Genomic DNA, 16,363 nt, shown 5'->3' on the forward strand with positions numbered 1-16,363 from the left:
CACACTTTTCAAATGGATGTGTCTTGAAATAGATCTCCTCTCCCATCCACTCCCCACTGTATACTGTCAATGATGATGATAAGAGGAATCAGTTCATTCCCACCTTCTGCAAAGACCTCTGTTGCGGCCTAATACCACCCCGCACTGCCTCTGTGTCTATCTAGCAGGACTGAGTGAAATCTTGCCCTTTCTCTGGGAAGACTCACACAAAGAGCTCTATGAAGGCTCAGCTTACACATTTTTGCTTCTTTGTTAACACCTAAATAGAAATCAACATTTGTACTTCCGGCATACAGGAAAACCAATTGTGTTGACATTTGATGGAAAACGGATCACAGACATATGGCCAATGGCTTTGTCGATGTTATAAATGCTAATCATTGAGACTATAAAAGAAACTAAATGATAAATGACCTAACCTGAAACATGACAATGTGTGTAAAGTTTCTTAGTTTGCATATAGATTAAGAAGGTGCCATACAATCTAGAAATTCATGACACACACACTGGCAAAAACCATACACCATCAGAATAACAAGGCTGGAAGGGACGAGGCTGACAAAGATGACCCCGAGGGTGACCTTCTTAGAGACCAGCAAGTAGATCCCTAAGGGTAAGGAGCTGAAGTACAGCAAACCTAGCAACCAAACCAACACCCGGATGGATGTCTGAAATAGCAGGGAGGTACAGTTCCATACAGTCCAGTTGTGCGACACAGTGGTAACTGAGTCGAAACTTGTAGGCCTATAAAATTCTACCACAGGAGTAGAGCTCAGAGACGGGGAGCTCTCTCTCTGCACCTCCATGATAGTTATAACCAAACAGTTGGAAGAAGTGTGAGAAGGACTGACGAGAGAGGCCAGCCTCTTGGGGGTCAGCAGCAGCTCAGTGGGGTTCTCTGGCAGGCATTTCTTGCCTTTGCCTCCACAAGTCAAGTTCACGAGGATGTTGTTATCATCAGGCAGGCTACTAACTTCATCATCTGGCAGGCATGTCTCAAATCTACAGAAAGGACAGACGATGACACCTTGGGTGGAGTCCCCAAAGTCTATGATCTTGTAGAGGCATTTGGCACAAACCCTGTGACAACACTCCAGCACTTTGGGTTTCCTCTGTTTCAGATTGTATCGATTATAACAGATCTTACATTCAAGCTCATCGGAGACTTGAGAGTCTGTGGCGTCTTCTGGCAGTTGACTAGCCATCTTGAATTCTGTATACAATCTTTGGCCAGATGTCTTGTGGAAGAACAATTTTGATTAAGGTGTCCCTCTGAATATCACATCATCCAAATGAGGCAGAGATGCAAAATGGCAGGAAAAGTAGTGACAGAAACCAGAAATCTTCCAGGCATTTTCACCTTCTCCATATAACTCTGTGTCTGAAATGCATATTTAAAAAGGCCACATGGGGAGTCTGCAAAGGAAAAAAGAGATTCTAATATAGTGAAGAGTTCTACTGAAAAGTGCTTTGTGGAATTTTCTGGGCTTCAACGATTAGAAGCAGTAGACTTAAAAGGTTAAATCCCCTTCATCTTTTCACACATTTCTGCCCCAGGACAGAAAAGCGTTATCTCCACGCTTAGCTTTTTCCATCTACATATATAATAGTAAAAAAGGAATTAAGAACCTTAATGGTGTCAAATATACTCCAGAGCACTGTAAGTATGGCTAGATACAGAGATTTTCTCTCTGAAACTTGTAACAAATTCCAGTTTCTTTGAAAATAGAATGGGACACATATCAGAAAGATACATTTGTAATCAAATTCTATCATTCGATATAGATTAATTCAAAGTGTCATTGGTATAAAGACCAGTTGTCTAAATACCCTCAATAGGAATACACAAAAGATGGGAAACCTTAAGAATAAATGCTTACAGTGTGTTTTCAGAAAGTACTTTGATAGAAATGAGAGCATATTAAGTAGAGCTAATTGTTCTCACCTTCCCAGTGTAAAAAATCTGTTATACGGATTATCATTTGACTACGCAATTTCAAACTTTTTGTTTCAGTACTAGTGTTGACAACCATATCTACTCACTCAACGAAGAGGTACAGCTTATGACATCAGACATAAGCATTACAAGCAAGTGAAGTTGAATTCTCAAAAAAGAGAACACAGCTAACACATGCACATAGTTGCAAACATGAACTGCGCTATCAAGAAGTACTCAACATTCACCTACTCAACTATTTTATTTCATGTAAACTCTTTTCTGCAGTGAACAGAAAGCATAATACAATCAATAGTCCTTAATGCTGGCCTTTAGTTGCTATCACTGGCTTTAGACAAATGGCTGGAGATTGCTTTCATGTGCAGTTAGTTTCTCAATTGTCAGAAGGGAGAAGCAATATGAGAAATCGACAAATAAATTTTATTTTTCTTTAATATATGTGATCTTTTCGGTAGTAGATTTGTCTTAAATTAAATTTTGCTTGGAAAATATCAAAATGTATTTGAATTCCCAAGCACACCTCAAGCAATAATAGCTGAAGGCTGCCATAACAGTCATGAGAAGGAAAGTGAAACTGTTAGAATTTGAAATTTTCCATGGACCATGATGCCTTAACAGAGATGAGGCAGAAGGCAGCTAAGCTTGGATAATTTCTGAAATCATGAAATTTCAGAAATTACATATTACCTTCCTTTTTATTCATGACTTTAATTTTTTAACTGACTTCATATAATACAAGAATGTGTAATATAACGGATATCAGAGGCAAGATATTCTTGGTGGGAAAAGGAAGTCAATCAGTAAACAGACTCTCTGACAGCCAAAAAATGTTGGTAAGACTTTAAAAAATTAAGTTTGCTGTATCTGAATGAATACATGTATTTCAAAATGGCTACCATAAGCCAATTTGTATAAATCCACTCTTGCACACACAAAAAAGGATGTACAGATACAAACATCAATTCTTCTATCCCTTTTCCCTTCATGTGCCTGAAATATTTTCTTCATTCCTGATCTTGACCCTATTCAGAATACATGTGCCCACGTCATTGTAAAACATGACTTTATCTTGCTTACAACTCTACAGAGCTGGATTTTTATTCTGTAGGATGAACACCTTCAGGATGATAACCAAGGAACAAGAAGGTGTTCTATCACTGTCATCACGCCCAGTCCTAGCTGCCTTCACAGAATGATCCCTAGCCCTGGGCTGGTCACTGGTGATCCACTTACTAAACAGCTCCCATTCATTCAGCCCTCTTGGTAGCCACACACAGACAAAGGCCCATCCAAATCAAACACGTTAGAGTCTCTTTGCAGCTGCCTTCCCACTCAGCCGTAATGCCCTCTAAACTCCGGGTATACTGAAGTTGATGGTAATGGTAGAATTCGCAGTGGTCACTGCTTCCATTGCCATCAAGAGGACTGATGTATAAAAGTTGTGTGAAAAAGGAAAAGTATGTAAACATATACATAAAGACATGAGAAAAACAGAGTAAAATATTTAGTGAGAATAAATAAGTAAAATTACATCTAAAAGCATAGAAAGCCAGAGTATACATATAGAAACACCAACAAAAGGCTATGTGAAATAAAAGTAGACAACTATCTTATGCCACTCACAAAAATTATCTCAAAATGTATTAAAGACGTAAATGTAAAACTGGAAATCATAAAACTCCTAGAAGAAAACATAGGAAAAAAAGCTCCTTGATATAGTTCTTGGCAATGATTTTTTTGGATATGACACCTAAAGTACAAGAAACAAAACCAAAAATAAACATCAAACTAAAAAGCTTCTACACACTAAAGGAACTGATCAACAAAAGAAAAAGATAATCTTTAGGATGGGAAGAAATATTTGCAAACTATATAGATGATCAGAGGTTAACATCTAAAATATATAAAGAAATTATACAACTAAATAGCAAAACAACAACAACAACAAATAATCCAAGTTTAAAACAGACAAAGGACCTGAATAGACATTCTTCCAAAGAATATATATGGATGTCCAAACAGGTATGTGAAAAGGCGCTCAACATCACTAATCATAAGGGAAATGAAAATCAAAACCACTATGAGGTATCACCTCACACCTGTTAGAATGGCTACTATCAAAAAGACAAGGAATAACAAGTATTGGCGAGGATGTGGAGAAAAGGGAACTATTGTGCACTGATGGTGGGAATGTAAATGGAAAACAATATGGAGGCTCCTCAAAAAATTAAAAACAGAATTACTATATGACCCAGCAATCCCACTTCTGGATATATATCCAAAGGAAATGAAAATACAATGTTAACGAGATAGTTGCACCCCAAGGTTCACTGCAGCATTACTTACAATAGCCAAGAAATAGAAACAACCTAAGTGTCCATCAGTGGATAAATGGATAAAGAAGTCGTGATAAATACACACACACACACGCACACACACACACACGAATATTGATTCAGCCATAAGAAATCACCCATTTTGTGACAATGTGGGTGGACTCTAGTTTCATTATGCTAGAGTGAATATCCTTGCAAGTATCTCCTCTATGTGAGATCTAAAACACCTGCAGCACACACACACACACAGAAAGGTTCTAAGTGGGTTGTGGTTACCAGAGGTGAAGGTGCAAGAAGAACTGGGTGAAGGTGGTCAAAAAGTACAAACTTCCCATTATAAGATAAACAGGTACCAGAAACGTGATGTTCAACGTGATGACTGAGTTAACACTGCTATGTGATATACCTGAAAGGTGGTAAGAGAGTAAATCCTATGAGTGCTCATCACAAGGACAAAACACCTTTTCCTTTTATTTTTTTTGTACCTATGAGACAACTGATATTAACTAAACTTAGTGTGGTAATCGTTTAATAATATATGTAAGTCAAGTCATTATGCAGTACACCTTAAATCTACACAATGCTGTATGTCAATTCTATCACAATAAAACTGGGACGGAGGGAATGAAGATTTTAAAAAGGCTTATATGTGTATGTGAGAATATATTATATTATCAGTATTTCATAATCGGTCACATTAATGCTTTCTGTACCAAGCTTCTAACCATAAGAACAGGAGCAAGAATGTTCTATGTTGGGCCTGCTACAATTTCTAGTTTATAATTCAGTGAACATAAATTATTTGCTTAGACAATGTTGAGCTATTATTTGAAACAATACTTTCCTTTTTCACAGAAACTATCAGAGTTTTGACTATGTTAAGATATAGAGTTAAGTTATCATAATGTTCATATTTATAAAAATTCATATAGGATGTTGCTTGGTAACACAAAGAAAATACTAAATGTTCAAATACACAATGGAAAAGACATCTACTTTAATTCTAAGACCAATTTTAGCAAATCCATACCATCAGCTTGAAATCCTTCATCAAGTCCCGCCTCTGAGAGTGGCACTTCTGGGCAGGACTGGCTGACAGCCTTGAGCTCCGGTCGCATTGTTGGAAATGCAGCAAGCGCAGTGTTTCTCAAAATGTATTAAAGACTTAAATGGAATGGCATGAAACAGCATGGTGACTCTCCCTCTTGGGAAGACAGGGTATCAACTGCTAGAGTTCTCAAAAAACACTTAATCGTCTCTTTACGACTCTAAGATCCCTCAAAGAACTCAAATAATAACCTAAAATCTATTACTTTATAGGGTTATGATTAGTAGGAGTTGTTATTTGGTCCTAAAAGATAAACACTCCAGCCCGTTCCTACCCTATCTTCCTTCCATAATTGCAGACAGCAATGCTGATGTTGAGTGAAAGAAACCAGACTCTAAAGAGCACACACTGTATGATTTCATTTCCAGAAAGCTCAAAAAAAGAGGCAAAACTAAGCTGTAGTAGGCATGCAAGTTTGGGTGGTAAAACTAAAGAAAAGGAAGGGATTAGCATAAAAGTTAGGACAACAGACACCTTTGAGGGGACATTTTTCTGTCCTAGTAATCTTTCGCAGTAAAAAGTTAAAAAAATCCGTGGCTAAATACTTTAGCTATTTTCACAGTCCAGATTGTTCTGTTGATGGATATTTTGGATCAACTTCCTAGAAAAGTATATCACATATTCAAATATATGAAGAAAGTATTCCTTATTAATCACTTAAGTCTTCGATCCTTTTATAAATCATCTGGGGGTAAAAATATACAAATAGATCATTACCAAATATAATTCCCATAAATCAACTTAAGCTATTGGACAAAAGACTATTTTCATTGCCCTAAATACATAGTGCTATTTGACTCAAATCTACTTCCTCCACTACTCAATTCCTTTGACACCAAAGATGCAAACTTGGTTTATACAGTATTTTGAAGCAAAGTGCCTCCTCACTGGACATGTGTTGCTTGTCTACCTAGGATCTTTTTTCTCCTTTTGAACACACTTTGCCTTCCCAGCTGCCACTGCTTCTTTGGGGAAATTCCCCATTCACTCAAATTATGTGATTGTGGTAGGGCTGTGTGCACTAATTGCAATACTGCAGCTCTCTTCACTCCAAAGGTGCAGATTTGTGACCTAGGCCTGGCTAATCGTAGTACTCAGTTATTCCCCTGCTCACAAGAATCAGTCTAGGTGGGCATGTGACTCAAACCAGGCCTGTCAAAGCTCCTTCCTAGGACTTTTTTTATTTGGAGCTAGAGGAAAAGAAAATATGCCAGAAACCAGAGGAGGGAGCGCAGAACCGGAAAAAAAGATATATCAAAGAACTGCCATGCCATCCAGGGGGAGAATAAGAGAGAATAAAGCCAAATGTAAAAAAGAGAAACAAAGGAAAGCAGGAGACGGAAATACAGATAACAGCAAAAGACAGACCATCTGATGAGAGCTGAATCAAGTTTCTGAATCTAATTGCATGTGAAGGCTCCCATGGCCCATAAATCTCCGTTTTTTGCTTACGCTAGTTTTTTGGTTGGATTTCTGCTAGTTTTTTGGTTGGATTTCTGCTACTTACAACACAAAGAGAGCCATGATACAATTACCATGCTATATTTGACTGTGAGAATTTACTGTGGCTTTAGATCTAGGTTCCTACTTAGTACAGTACTCCATAAATTATAAATAAATAATTGAATAAAACAACTCAGAGCCAATAGGAATTCTTTACTTTGAAAATTTCACTTGCACATGTATGTGTGCACACGCATGTGCCCATATACATGCAAATTTTTATATATATACACATATATATATATATACAAATTTGCACATATATACAAAAGTCATCATACATATTGTTGTTTATCTATTAGTAGTTTCTCTGTGTGTGTATGTTCTTTTTTATTTGGTTAAATTCTCCTCTTCACTTCCCTCCATTCATATCAACCTGAATGCCACCCCTTTACCCCCAGTAACCCATATTAACTACCTGGTATATTTTCTTCCATATATATTTTCATGTACATATATTGATCCTTGTATATATAATTGTAAAGACATACGCATATTTTTTCCGATTTTTTTTTTTCTAACTACTATATTATACCCAGTTTTCTGCATCTTGGCTTTTCTCATTCAATAGTGCCTCATAAAAGTCTCTCAATTCAATTGATACAGCCCTAAATTCCTTTCTAAACAGCTGCAAAATATTTCCTCATCTGGATGTATTGTAATAGAGCCAACCATTCCTTTCCTGGTAAGCATTCATTTATGTCCATTTTTTCCCCATCACACTACTGCAGAAAACAACCTGCAATACACATCTTTACATACAGGTGTTTTTATTGCTTTAAGAGCAAAGGGAGTGGAATTCCTTAGTCATACAGATATTACTTCTAAGATATGTAGCCAGATTGCTTTCTAAAAGACTATAACACATACTACAACCAGTAATATGAGTACTCTTTTTGCCTAACAACAATGATGTTCCTGAACTTTCAAATTTGCCAGCTTGAGGAGTGATAGATCATCATTTGAGTTCTGAGTATCTTATTTGTTGGCCTTCTGCATTCGCTCTTCTCTAAACTACATCTTCATATATATATTTTTTTTTTCTGTTGGATTGCTGGGCCTTTCTAGTCAATTTGTAAATGTTCTTTGTCATTACAGATATTAAACTCTGTCTTCAGTTTTGCAATCACTTCTCCAAAATTTACTATTTATTGGCTTTTCTTAATATCCTTTGAAATACAAAATATTTACTTCTGTACAGTCTAATGTTTATGTTTTCTCTTGTAGCTTTTAAGTCTCTAAACTTAGTTAATACTGTTCTTAATATTGTACATGTAGTTATTTTCTTACAAAATTTGTCTTGCTTTATTTTTCATTTTTACGTATGGTATAAGATAGGATTCTAATTTTATTTTCTTCCAGGTCAAAATCCATCCATGTCAATTCCATTTGTTAAAGAATCCATTATTTGCTGATTAAAATATAACCTTTGTCATATGTTAAATTCTCATGCATTCTGAAATCTACTTCAAATTTTCTATTGTATTCCACTGATCAATTTGTCTAGCCATCTGCCTCGACCATAATAATTTGAATACTATGGCTTTTCAGTATATTCTGATAACTGGTTAAGTTTCCCCTCAGTAGTCTTTTTTTATTTATTCATTCAACTATTAAGTGTCTACTGGGTTCCAGATACGGTTATAGGTGCTGAAGATTCAACACTGAGCAAAATCCCTTTCCTTTTGGAATTTACATTCCAGTGGTTTAGAGGGTGTGAAGGAATTCTTTTCCCAACTATTAGTGGCACTTAACCTTCTATTATAAACTTTCAGATCATTTTATCAAATTGAAAACAATTTTTGAGATTGGAATTGAAACTGCATCAAATGTATAATACTTCATTCCAAGAACATGGTATGCCTCTCCTTTGTTCAAATCTTGCTTTATGTTCTTCGATAAGACATTTTTATTTTCTCCACGTTTCATGCCTTTCTTTTAAACTTATTCATTAGTATTTTTATGTTTTTTTCACTATTCTAATTTTTCCCACTTTTCATTCTAAAGGCCTATTGCTATTATTGGGGACCGGGGTGGGGGAGAATTTTATTTATTTTGAATTCAGCAACTTACCAAATTCTCTTATTCATTCTAATAAGTTTTACTACGTATCTTGGATTTGCAAGGTATACAATCAAATTATTAGGAAAAAGATAGTGTAAGCCTGTCTTTTTCAATATTTATTCCAGTTATTTCATTTTTCTTGTTCCAACGATTTCACCAGAAACTCTGAGACAATGTTAAATAACAATTCCCACAAAAATACAAGCTCCATGAATCATAGTTTTTTCTTCTTTGTTCATTCCTCAGAACATTTAACACTACTGTGGCCCAAAATAGGTACTAAAAAATACTTGTTAAATGATTGAATGCATAGTGATAGTAAAGCTGATTAGTTCCTGACATTGTAATTTTATTGTTTTGCTGTTTAGAATGATACTTATTGTTGGTTTTGGTAAATGGTCCATTATATTAAAATGGTTTCTATCCATTCTTTTTGTTCTTAATTTATACTTTTTATTAGTAATGTCTATACATTTATTAAATTCTTTTTCAGCATCTATTCATGTGGTCATATGGTTTTCTATCTTTAATTTGATCATGTGAAAGACTGCACTGATAGGTTTCCACTCTTGTATTCTTAGAATAAACCCTACCTGGTCATAGTTGCATCCTCATATACACTGATGGGTTCTACCTGTTAATATTTTATTTAGAAGTTTTACATCTATATTCAACATTAAATAAGTCTCCAGACTTGTTTTGTACTCTATTGGGTTTCGTAGTTAAAATGTATGTTTAATTTTATAAATGAATAAGGAGCTTTTCATAATCTTCTGAAAGTTTAAATAATAGTACAATTATTTGCTTTTTAAAGGTTACATAAAACTCAGCTGTAACTCTGTATGATTCCATTACCTTTTTAAGTGGTAGATCTTTAATCACTTTTCCAATCACTTTCATGGTAATGTCTTATGCAAATTTCTCAACTTCTTCCTGAGTCAAATTTGGACATTATATTTGACAAGGAAATAATCCATTTCTTTCTGTTTTTTTCAAATTCTTTGCCATAGAGTTGAATGCAGTTACCTTTGTTATCTTCTTTGAATCACTCCAACATTTCTGATTATGTCCTTTTTCTCATTTCTAGTCTTGTAAATTTTTTACTCTTTACGAGTTTTCCAATCAGACACATAAATCTGATATCTATTTTATTGTTTCAAATAACCACCTATTATATTTATCCTTTCTATAATTTTTGTTTCGTTAACTTCAGCTTTTATCTTTATTATTTCCTCTTTCTAATGTATTTTAGTTTAGCTTGTTTTGTCATTCTTATTTCTCATTTCATAGGGTATACTGTCTTTATTAATAAATAATAAAAAATGTAAAAGTTGTAAAGTTTCCACTATACCTTTCACTCTATCTCATAGTTTTTTAGAATAAATTGTGCTCCTTTTGTTGATCTCCAGATACCTTATAAATTGATTTTTGTTTTCTCCTTTAATACAAAAGTTTAAAGAGTGTTTTTAAGTTTCAAAATAATAAAGTTTCTCTTTATTACCTTCTGTTACTTATTTCTAACATTACTGGATTATGATCAGAGAACAAGATCTATAAAAATCTCTCTTCCTTTGAATTTGTTAAGGTCTTCTTTGTGGTTCAGTATATGATCAAGTTTTGTTAGAAATCCAGGAAAGAATATTCTGTATTCAAGGGATATAATGTTCTAGCATATTTACTAAATCTAACTTTTTCATTTATTCAATTTCCCTACCTTAGGGGTCTGTACAAAATTAAGACAGTTTGAGACATGCGAGAGAGGTTTATTAAAGTGTCTCATCATAATTGTATTTGTATTTCTAATACTTTTGCTTTACAGATTTAGTGGCTATGTTATTTTATATACACAAGTTTATCTTCTTCATAAACTGTGCCTTTTTAAAATCATTACATAATGTCTTTCCTTATCCTATTTATGCCTTTAACTTAAATACTGCCTGTCTAAAACCAATATTACTAGTTCTCCTGACTCTCTGCATTTGCCTGGGATCTTTGTCCATCCTTTTATTTTCAACTTTCATCACTATTTCAAGTGTTTCTTCTAGACACCGTATATCTGAGTTTTACTTTTCAACTCAGTCCAACATTAAATTTTAATAGGAAATTTCAGTTCATTCACATTTAATATAAAGGCTGTTATAGTTGAACATATTCTTTCCTTTTCACTTGAGTTAATTAAATTACTTTAGAACATTTTTGCCTGCTATTATTTCACCTCATCTTAATTTTTTGTTTCGATGCTTTTAGTTTGATACTCTTTTCTTGAGTATTTTTTTAAGAAAATAGGTGATGACATCTCTGACTTCTTGCATAACAGTAAATTTCTTTTACTCTGACAGGGACGTGGCAGCTGATTTTCAGGCTGCTGGCTTTTTGTCTCCATGGTCTATAGAAGTTAATCCACTGTCTCTAGCTTCCTGTGTCACAGATGAGAAATCTGCTGCTACTCTGATACTTCTTAATGGTAGTGAATTTGTTCTCTCTGCGAGGAAGCTTCTAAGATTTTGCTTTTTATTCTTAAGAGTTTGAGAGCTCTTCAATATATACGGAGATGGCTTTTTTCATAAATTTTGCCTGGAACATGGTGAACCGTTTAAATTTATAGACTCAAGTCTTGATTTTTAAGCTCAGAAAATTTGTTGTTGGTTTTTTTTATATTAATTATTGCCTTTTCTCCATCTGTTCCTTTTTCTCCTACTGGTTACTTACATATTATATGTTCTAGATCTATTTTCTCTTGTGCATTCCATCCTTTTATATTTTTGTTCTATGCTTCCAGATTCTTCCATTTGACCAACCAAGCTACTAAGTCGAGTCTCAGGAATGACCATTATCTCCTTCAAGTCATTTACTGAAATGTTTGATTAGAAAATCACACATTTTATCTCTAGGAAGCCTTTTGTGCCACACTTAAATCCCCTTATGTGCCTGACTATTTTTTGTCAGACTGTCATCTGTCTCCAGCTGCTGTTTTATCACATTAACCATGTGTTCTATCTTTTCTCAGAGACTGTCTTCTCTTTGGCTATGGTGCCATTATTCCTCTTTGTTATATCACTGGGGTTCAGGTCTAATTGTTGGAGGGTCCATGTGACTGTAGTCTTGTGAGTTGTGGTTTCTGTGGCTGTGATCTAGCAGGAAGGCACCAGGAGGGAAGACTTTCTGCTCCAGTCTCCTCACACTCTCCCACCTCCAAGACAAGGAGAACTCAGCCCAAGTCTTCATCTTCTCCTTGGTCTCTTATAGGATGTGTGCACACATGCACACACATGCACTCATTCATGCACATACACTGGGGTAACAGCGATTTTTAATTATCATCCCAGAGTCCCCCAACTGCTATAGATCAAGCTCTTTGTAGTACCAAATGTCTTTGGATCCTCCCCCAGGACTTGGCAGATGCCAGTCTTCAGTGCCAGCCCAGCCCAGGAGAGGGCCTCCAGCTGTTCCCCTCACCCTCAACTTCTACAGAACTCTAGGCTTCGCCTGTACCCAGGGAGCTGTTGGCTCCAGAAGTGGTTTGGGTCGGCAGAAGCAGAACAGAGCAGAATTGACAATGGCAGGATAGTGAACCACTTTACCCTGCTGTATCCCAGAATGCACAACAACTATAATTCCTAGATATTGTTTTTTCAAATATTTACCAGATGGGAAAGGTGGGAATTTGTGGGGGAAAGGTTAATTTGGGGAAAGTACTGGCAGTCCTAATCATTTTCAGTGACTATTACATAAAGATATTTATCAAATACACTCATCCCTAAGTTCATAACTATTTTCGAAATTCGTTTTTTTAAAATTCTCCCTTCTGTATATTCTTTGTTTTTCTTCTTTTATAGCAAACTGACCCCAACAATCTATAAACCTGACATGCAAGGATACAAGAATCCCTTAACTTTTCCCTTGGCTCTCTTTCCTAAATAATACCTTTCAAGTTTTACATTGTAATTTAGAGAGTTGTATTAGCACATACAAGTTATATCAAAAGTTGTTAGATAAGACTTCATATTTTTCTATTTCAAAAACACTCATACATACTTTGTAAAACTTAGGCTGTTTTGGGTCTTCTACCTCAGCTTTTCATGATATAACTCTTCTATTTCAATTTTAAATTTGTTAGTAGACTATTTTACCTAAATATCCTTTGTCTTCCCCTATCATGTGTACTAGGTTATTTGCAAATGGCTACAATAATTCTCCACAGTTCTGTACAGACTTTGAAATGTGACTTTCTATTCATCCCATCAACAAGCAAAAGAATCTGCTTCCCCATCTCTTAAATCTAGGCTGGAGTTATGACTTGTTTTGACTAATAAAATAAAGTTGCAGTGACTCTGTGCGAGTTCTGAACCCTCACTTTGGGGTGTCTCGCAAATTCTGCTCCTGCCTTCTTGGACCCCATGTGAAGAAGTCCAGGCTAGTTTCCCTGATGATGACAAGGGACAGAAGCCCAGACAAACATCAGCACCAACCCAAGTCATGTGAGACCACCACAGACTGATCAGCCTTGGCTGAACCTCCAAGTGACTACAACCATTTGAATGAATGACCTCAAAAGAGACCAGGAAAGAATCATTCCTACTAGGCCCAGCAAAAAATGCTGATCCACTGAATCATGAGCAAATAAAATGGCTGTTTTTTTAAGCCACTAAGTTTAAGGTGATTTGTTTTGTAATAATAGATTATGAACATATCAGGTTAAACTATCCCTTTCCAAACTAATCTAAAACTCATCTCTGTCCAAAGAAATTATTTTCTTCATTTATCAATGGCTATCATTCCTACCTAGAAGACTTTCTTACGTACTTCAAAGCTGCCTAACTACAGTTCTTGCAATTTTTGTTTGTGTTAGAAAATTCTTGGTCAAAATATAATATCTGTATATTCTTCTGAATATAAATTTTTATCATTTCTATTACAATAATGTCTGTTACTTAAGAGAGCGCCTCTAAGTAGCTCAAAATTTTTAGAAATACTGTATAACTTCACAATACTGAAAGGTAATATAACTCTCATTTAACAGATGTGTAAATGCCCATAGAAGGTTAAGTATTTTTTCTAAAATTACATAAGAAGTCAGGAAAAAGGGATTTCAAAATTAAGCTGTCACTGTAATCCTACTTTTTTACCTGTCCAGGGCTCTATCCTGTGTCCACTGTTCATATAAATTAATTTATACATCTCAGGGTGAGTTTAGTTTCTTCAAATTATTTCTCATACAGGTTTCATTTTGCCTGATTCATGCTCACAGAGTCCATCAACCATTTTAACTAGGCATTAACGGGACAGATTATATTTTCCCCTTATGAAACAGCAACAACTGCCAAGTTTCAATTCTTATTTCCTGAATCCAATTCCCATTCTGGAAAATAAACATTATTAATATTGCTCTCTACATGACGGGACAACATATTTTAAAGGGCTTTCTAACAAAAAAAAAAAAAACCTGATACAAATTAAGGAACTGTCATTTTCATTATCTATGGTTCCTGTTTTTAGAGAAGGTGCTAAAGACTTACTTTTTAATTTCTTTTTGTGCAAAATGAAACACCATTCTTCAAACATTTTCAACTCTTGATCACCAGTTTTTATAACAGCCTAAGTTCTTCGACTAGTTGCTCTATCCCCCAAATAGATGAGAGATTCTGGCACTTACAGCCCTATTCTTCTTTGTGAATAATCAAGGTAGAACATTCTTTTTAAGCTTGGCTATTGATAAATGATACATGCTTGCCATCTTTCTAATGTCAAGTCTCTCATTCATAAAACTCTATGCTCCAAATCTCAGTATTTATGATACTTGAGTTTCAAATTAAATTTAAACCATACATGTGACTGATACCCTCAAGAAAGTCCAGTTTTTCTATCTAGAGATTTGTAAGTTGGCTTCCAGTTAGAGTATGAAAGACTCACATTACTGTTAATAATTACTAATCAGCAATAATATACTGGTTTCAGTTCCAACTACCATAGTTCTCCCTTAGGGAACACTAACAATATTTGTAGTTTAGTATATAGTGTGCTCAGAATTGAGGTTTTTGCTATGCCTTTTCACTGAAAACAATCCTTCTTGCTATTATAAAAGGGTCTAACTTAGAAAACTCTAAAAGAGTAGGCTCAACAGGTGCCAAGCTATTCATTCTTGAAGAATCAACAGCTGACGCTAAATGAATTTAAGCTATAACACCAATAACCCTTAATGGTTACTTGGTAGCATATTGAGCACCTTCTAGCAAACTTCCCTTGAGATTAAAACTCTTTACCACTCCTCCAAGACCAAGCAATTTAATTTGATGGTGAATCATTATCTATTTATTAGAATACAGCCAAGTTAATGATCTAGAATTCTAGGCTACTAATTTTGGATGAGAGGCCACTATTTACACATATAGAGAAGAGATTTATCATGCATTGTTTGCCAGCAGCTTTAAACCAATGAATGCCCAACAATGAGGAAAGAAAAACAGGTACTCCTCACCCTATGTTTAGTCATTCACATCTGCAACCTCAGGACCCCGGATGTGCAGCCAGGAGCATGACCATCACTTGCAGGCAGTCTGAAATAGAAGCACATAGGATCTGGAATCAGGAGACCTAAATTTGGGACCCAGCTCTGACATCAACAGTAATATGCTCTTCGACTAAGAAATAACACCTTCCTCACAAGGTTGTTGTGAGGATTCAATGAAATCATGTAGGTATAAATATTTTCATAAATAAGCACTATATGGATGTTTTTAGAAATAATGTACTTATTGATATTTTTTAAGTACTTCAGCATTCTAAACTGGTTCTGGATATAAAAATATGCATTGAACACAGTATGAAATGGTACACAGGTTTTCTGTCCATAGATAGAGCACAGACCAAGTTGAGCATAATCTATCAATTTTGCAAATTGTAATAATCTCCACTACCTAATGATCTGAAAAGGAAATTTCATTATTTTTTCTTGTTTTTTCTATCTCTATGGGGCATTGACAGATAATGTATAGGTCTTATAAGTTTATATCATTTGCTTGGTATCTTACTTTTTACTTGGAAGAGGCAAACAAAGATACAATTTTAAAAGATCAAGGGTAAATAGAAATACAGGCTGCAAATTATACTATTAAAAGTGACTGAGTACTTTTTCATTAGACAAATCTCTTTGATATTAATTCCTTTCTCCATAATTTCCCTTTGCCAAAGTTTAATAAAACCCTCTAACCATATCAAAAGAACAAAATGTCTAAAAAACCTAATATAGGTGATTTGCACCATTTCTACAATTTCAAACTTAGACAGAAGGAGGTTAATTATTTTGATGCCAATTTCACTAAATAAAACACTACACACATACATACATACATTCTCTCTCTCTCTCTGTCTCTGTCTCTCTCTCTCTCTCTCTCTCTC

At 35.0% G+C, this 16,363-nt stretch overlaps 1 protein-coding gene across 2 annotated transcripts; it reads right to left on the reverse strand.

Moving 5' to 3' along the window:
* Window positions 1–446: 446 nt before the first annotated feature.
* On the reverse strand, window positions 447–15,506 carry RNF182 (ring finger protein 182). 2 transcript variants are annotated; one of them, XM_039857715.1, is made up of 2 exons: window positions 15,444–15,506; window positions 447–1,416 (listed from the first exon to the last, which is right to left on the reverse strand). In XM_039857715.1, exon 2 carries the CDS (start codon window positions 1,203–1,205, stop codon window positions 465–467), a length of 741 nt encoding a protein of 246 aa, XP_039713649.1. In that variant the 5' UTR covers window positions 1,206–1,416; window positions 15,444–15,506; the 3' UTR covers window positions 447–464. The 2 variants fall into 2 exon arrangements, with proteins under 2 accessions (XP_039713649.1, XP_039713650.1); XM_039857716.1 differs by lacking the exon at window positions 15,444–15,506 and adding an exon at window positions 5,290–5,428.
* Between the last annotated feature and the right edge of the window lie 857 nt (window positions 15,507–16,363).

The sequence above is a fragment of the Pteropus medius genome, unplaced genomic scaffold (assembly GCF_902729225.1).
Source record: "Pteropus medius unplaced genomic scaffold, Ma_sr-lr_union100, whole genome shotgun sequence".
Lineage (NCBI taxonomy): Eukaryota > Metazoa > Chordata > Mammalia > Chiroptera > Pteropodidae > Pteropus > Pteropus medius.

Coding starts and splice junctions, on each gene's coding strand:
- RNF182 (XM_039857715.1), bottom strand. CDS start 1,205: ATGGCTAGTCAACTGCCAGAAGACGCCACAGACTCTCAAGTCTCCGAT.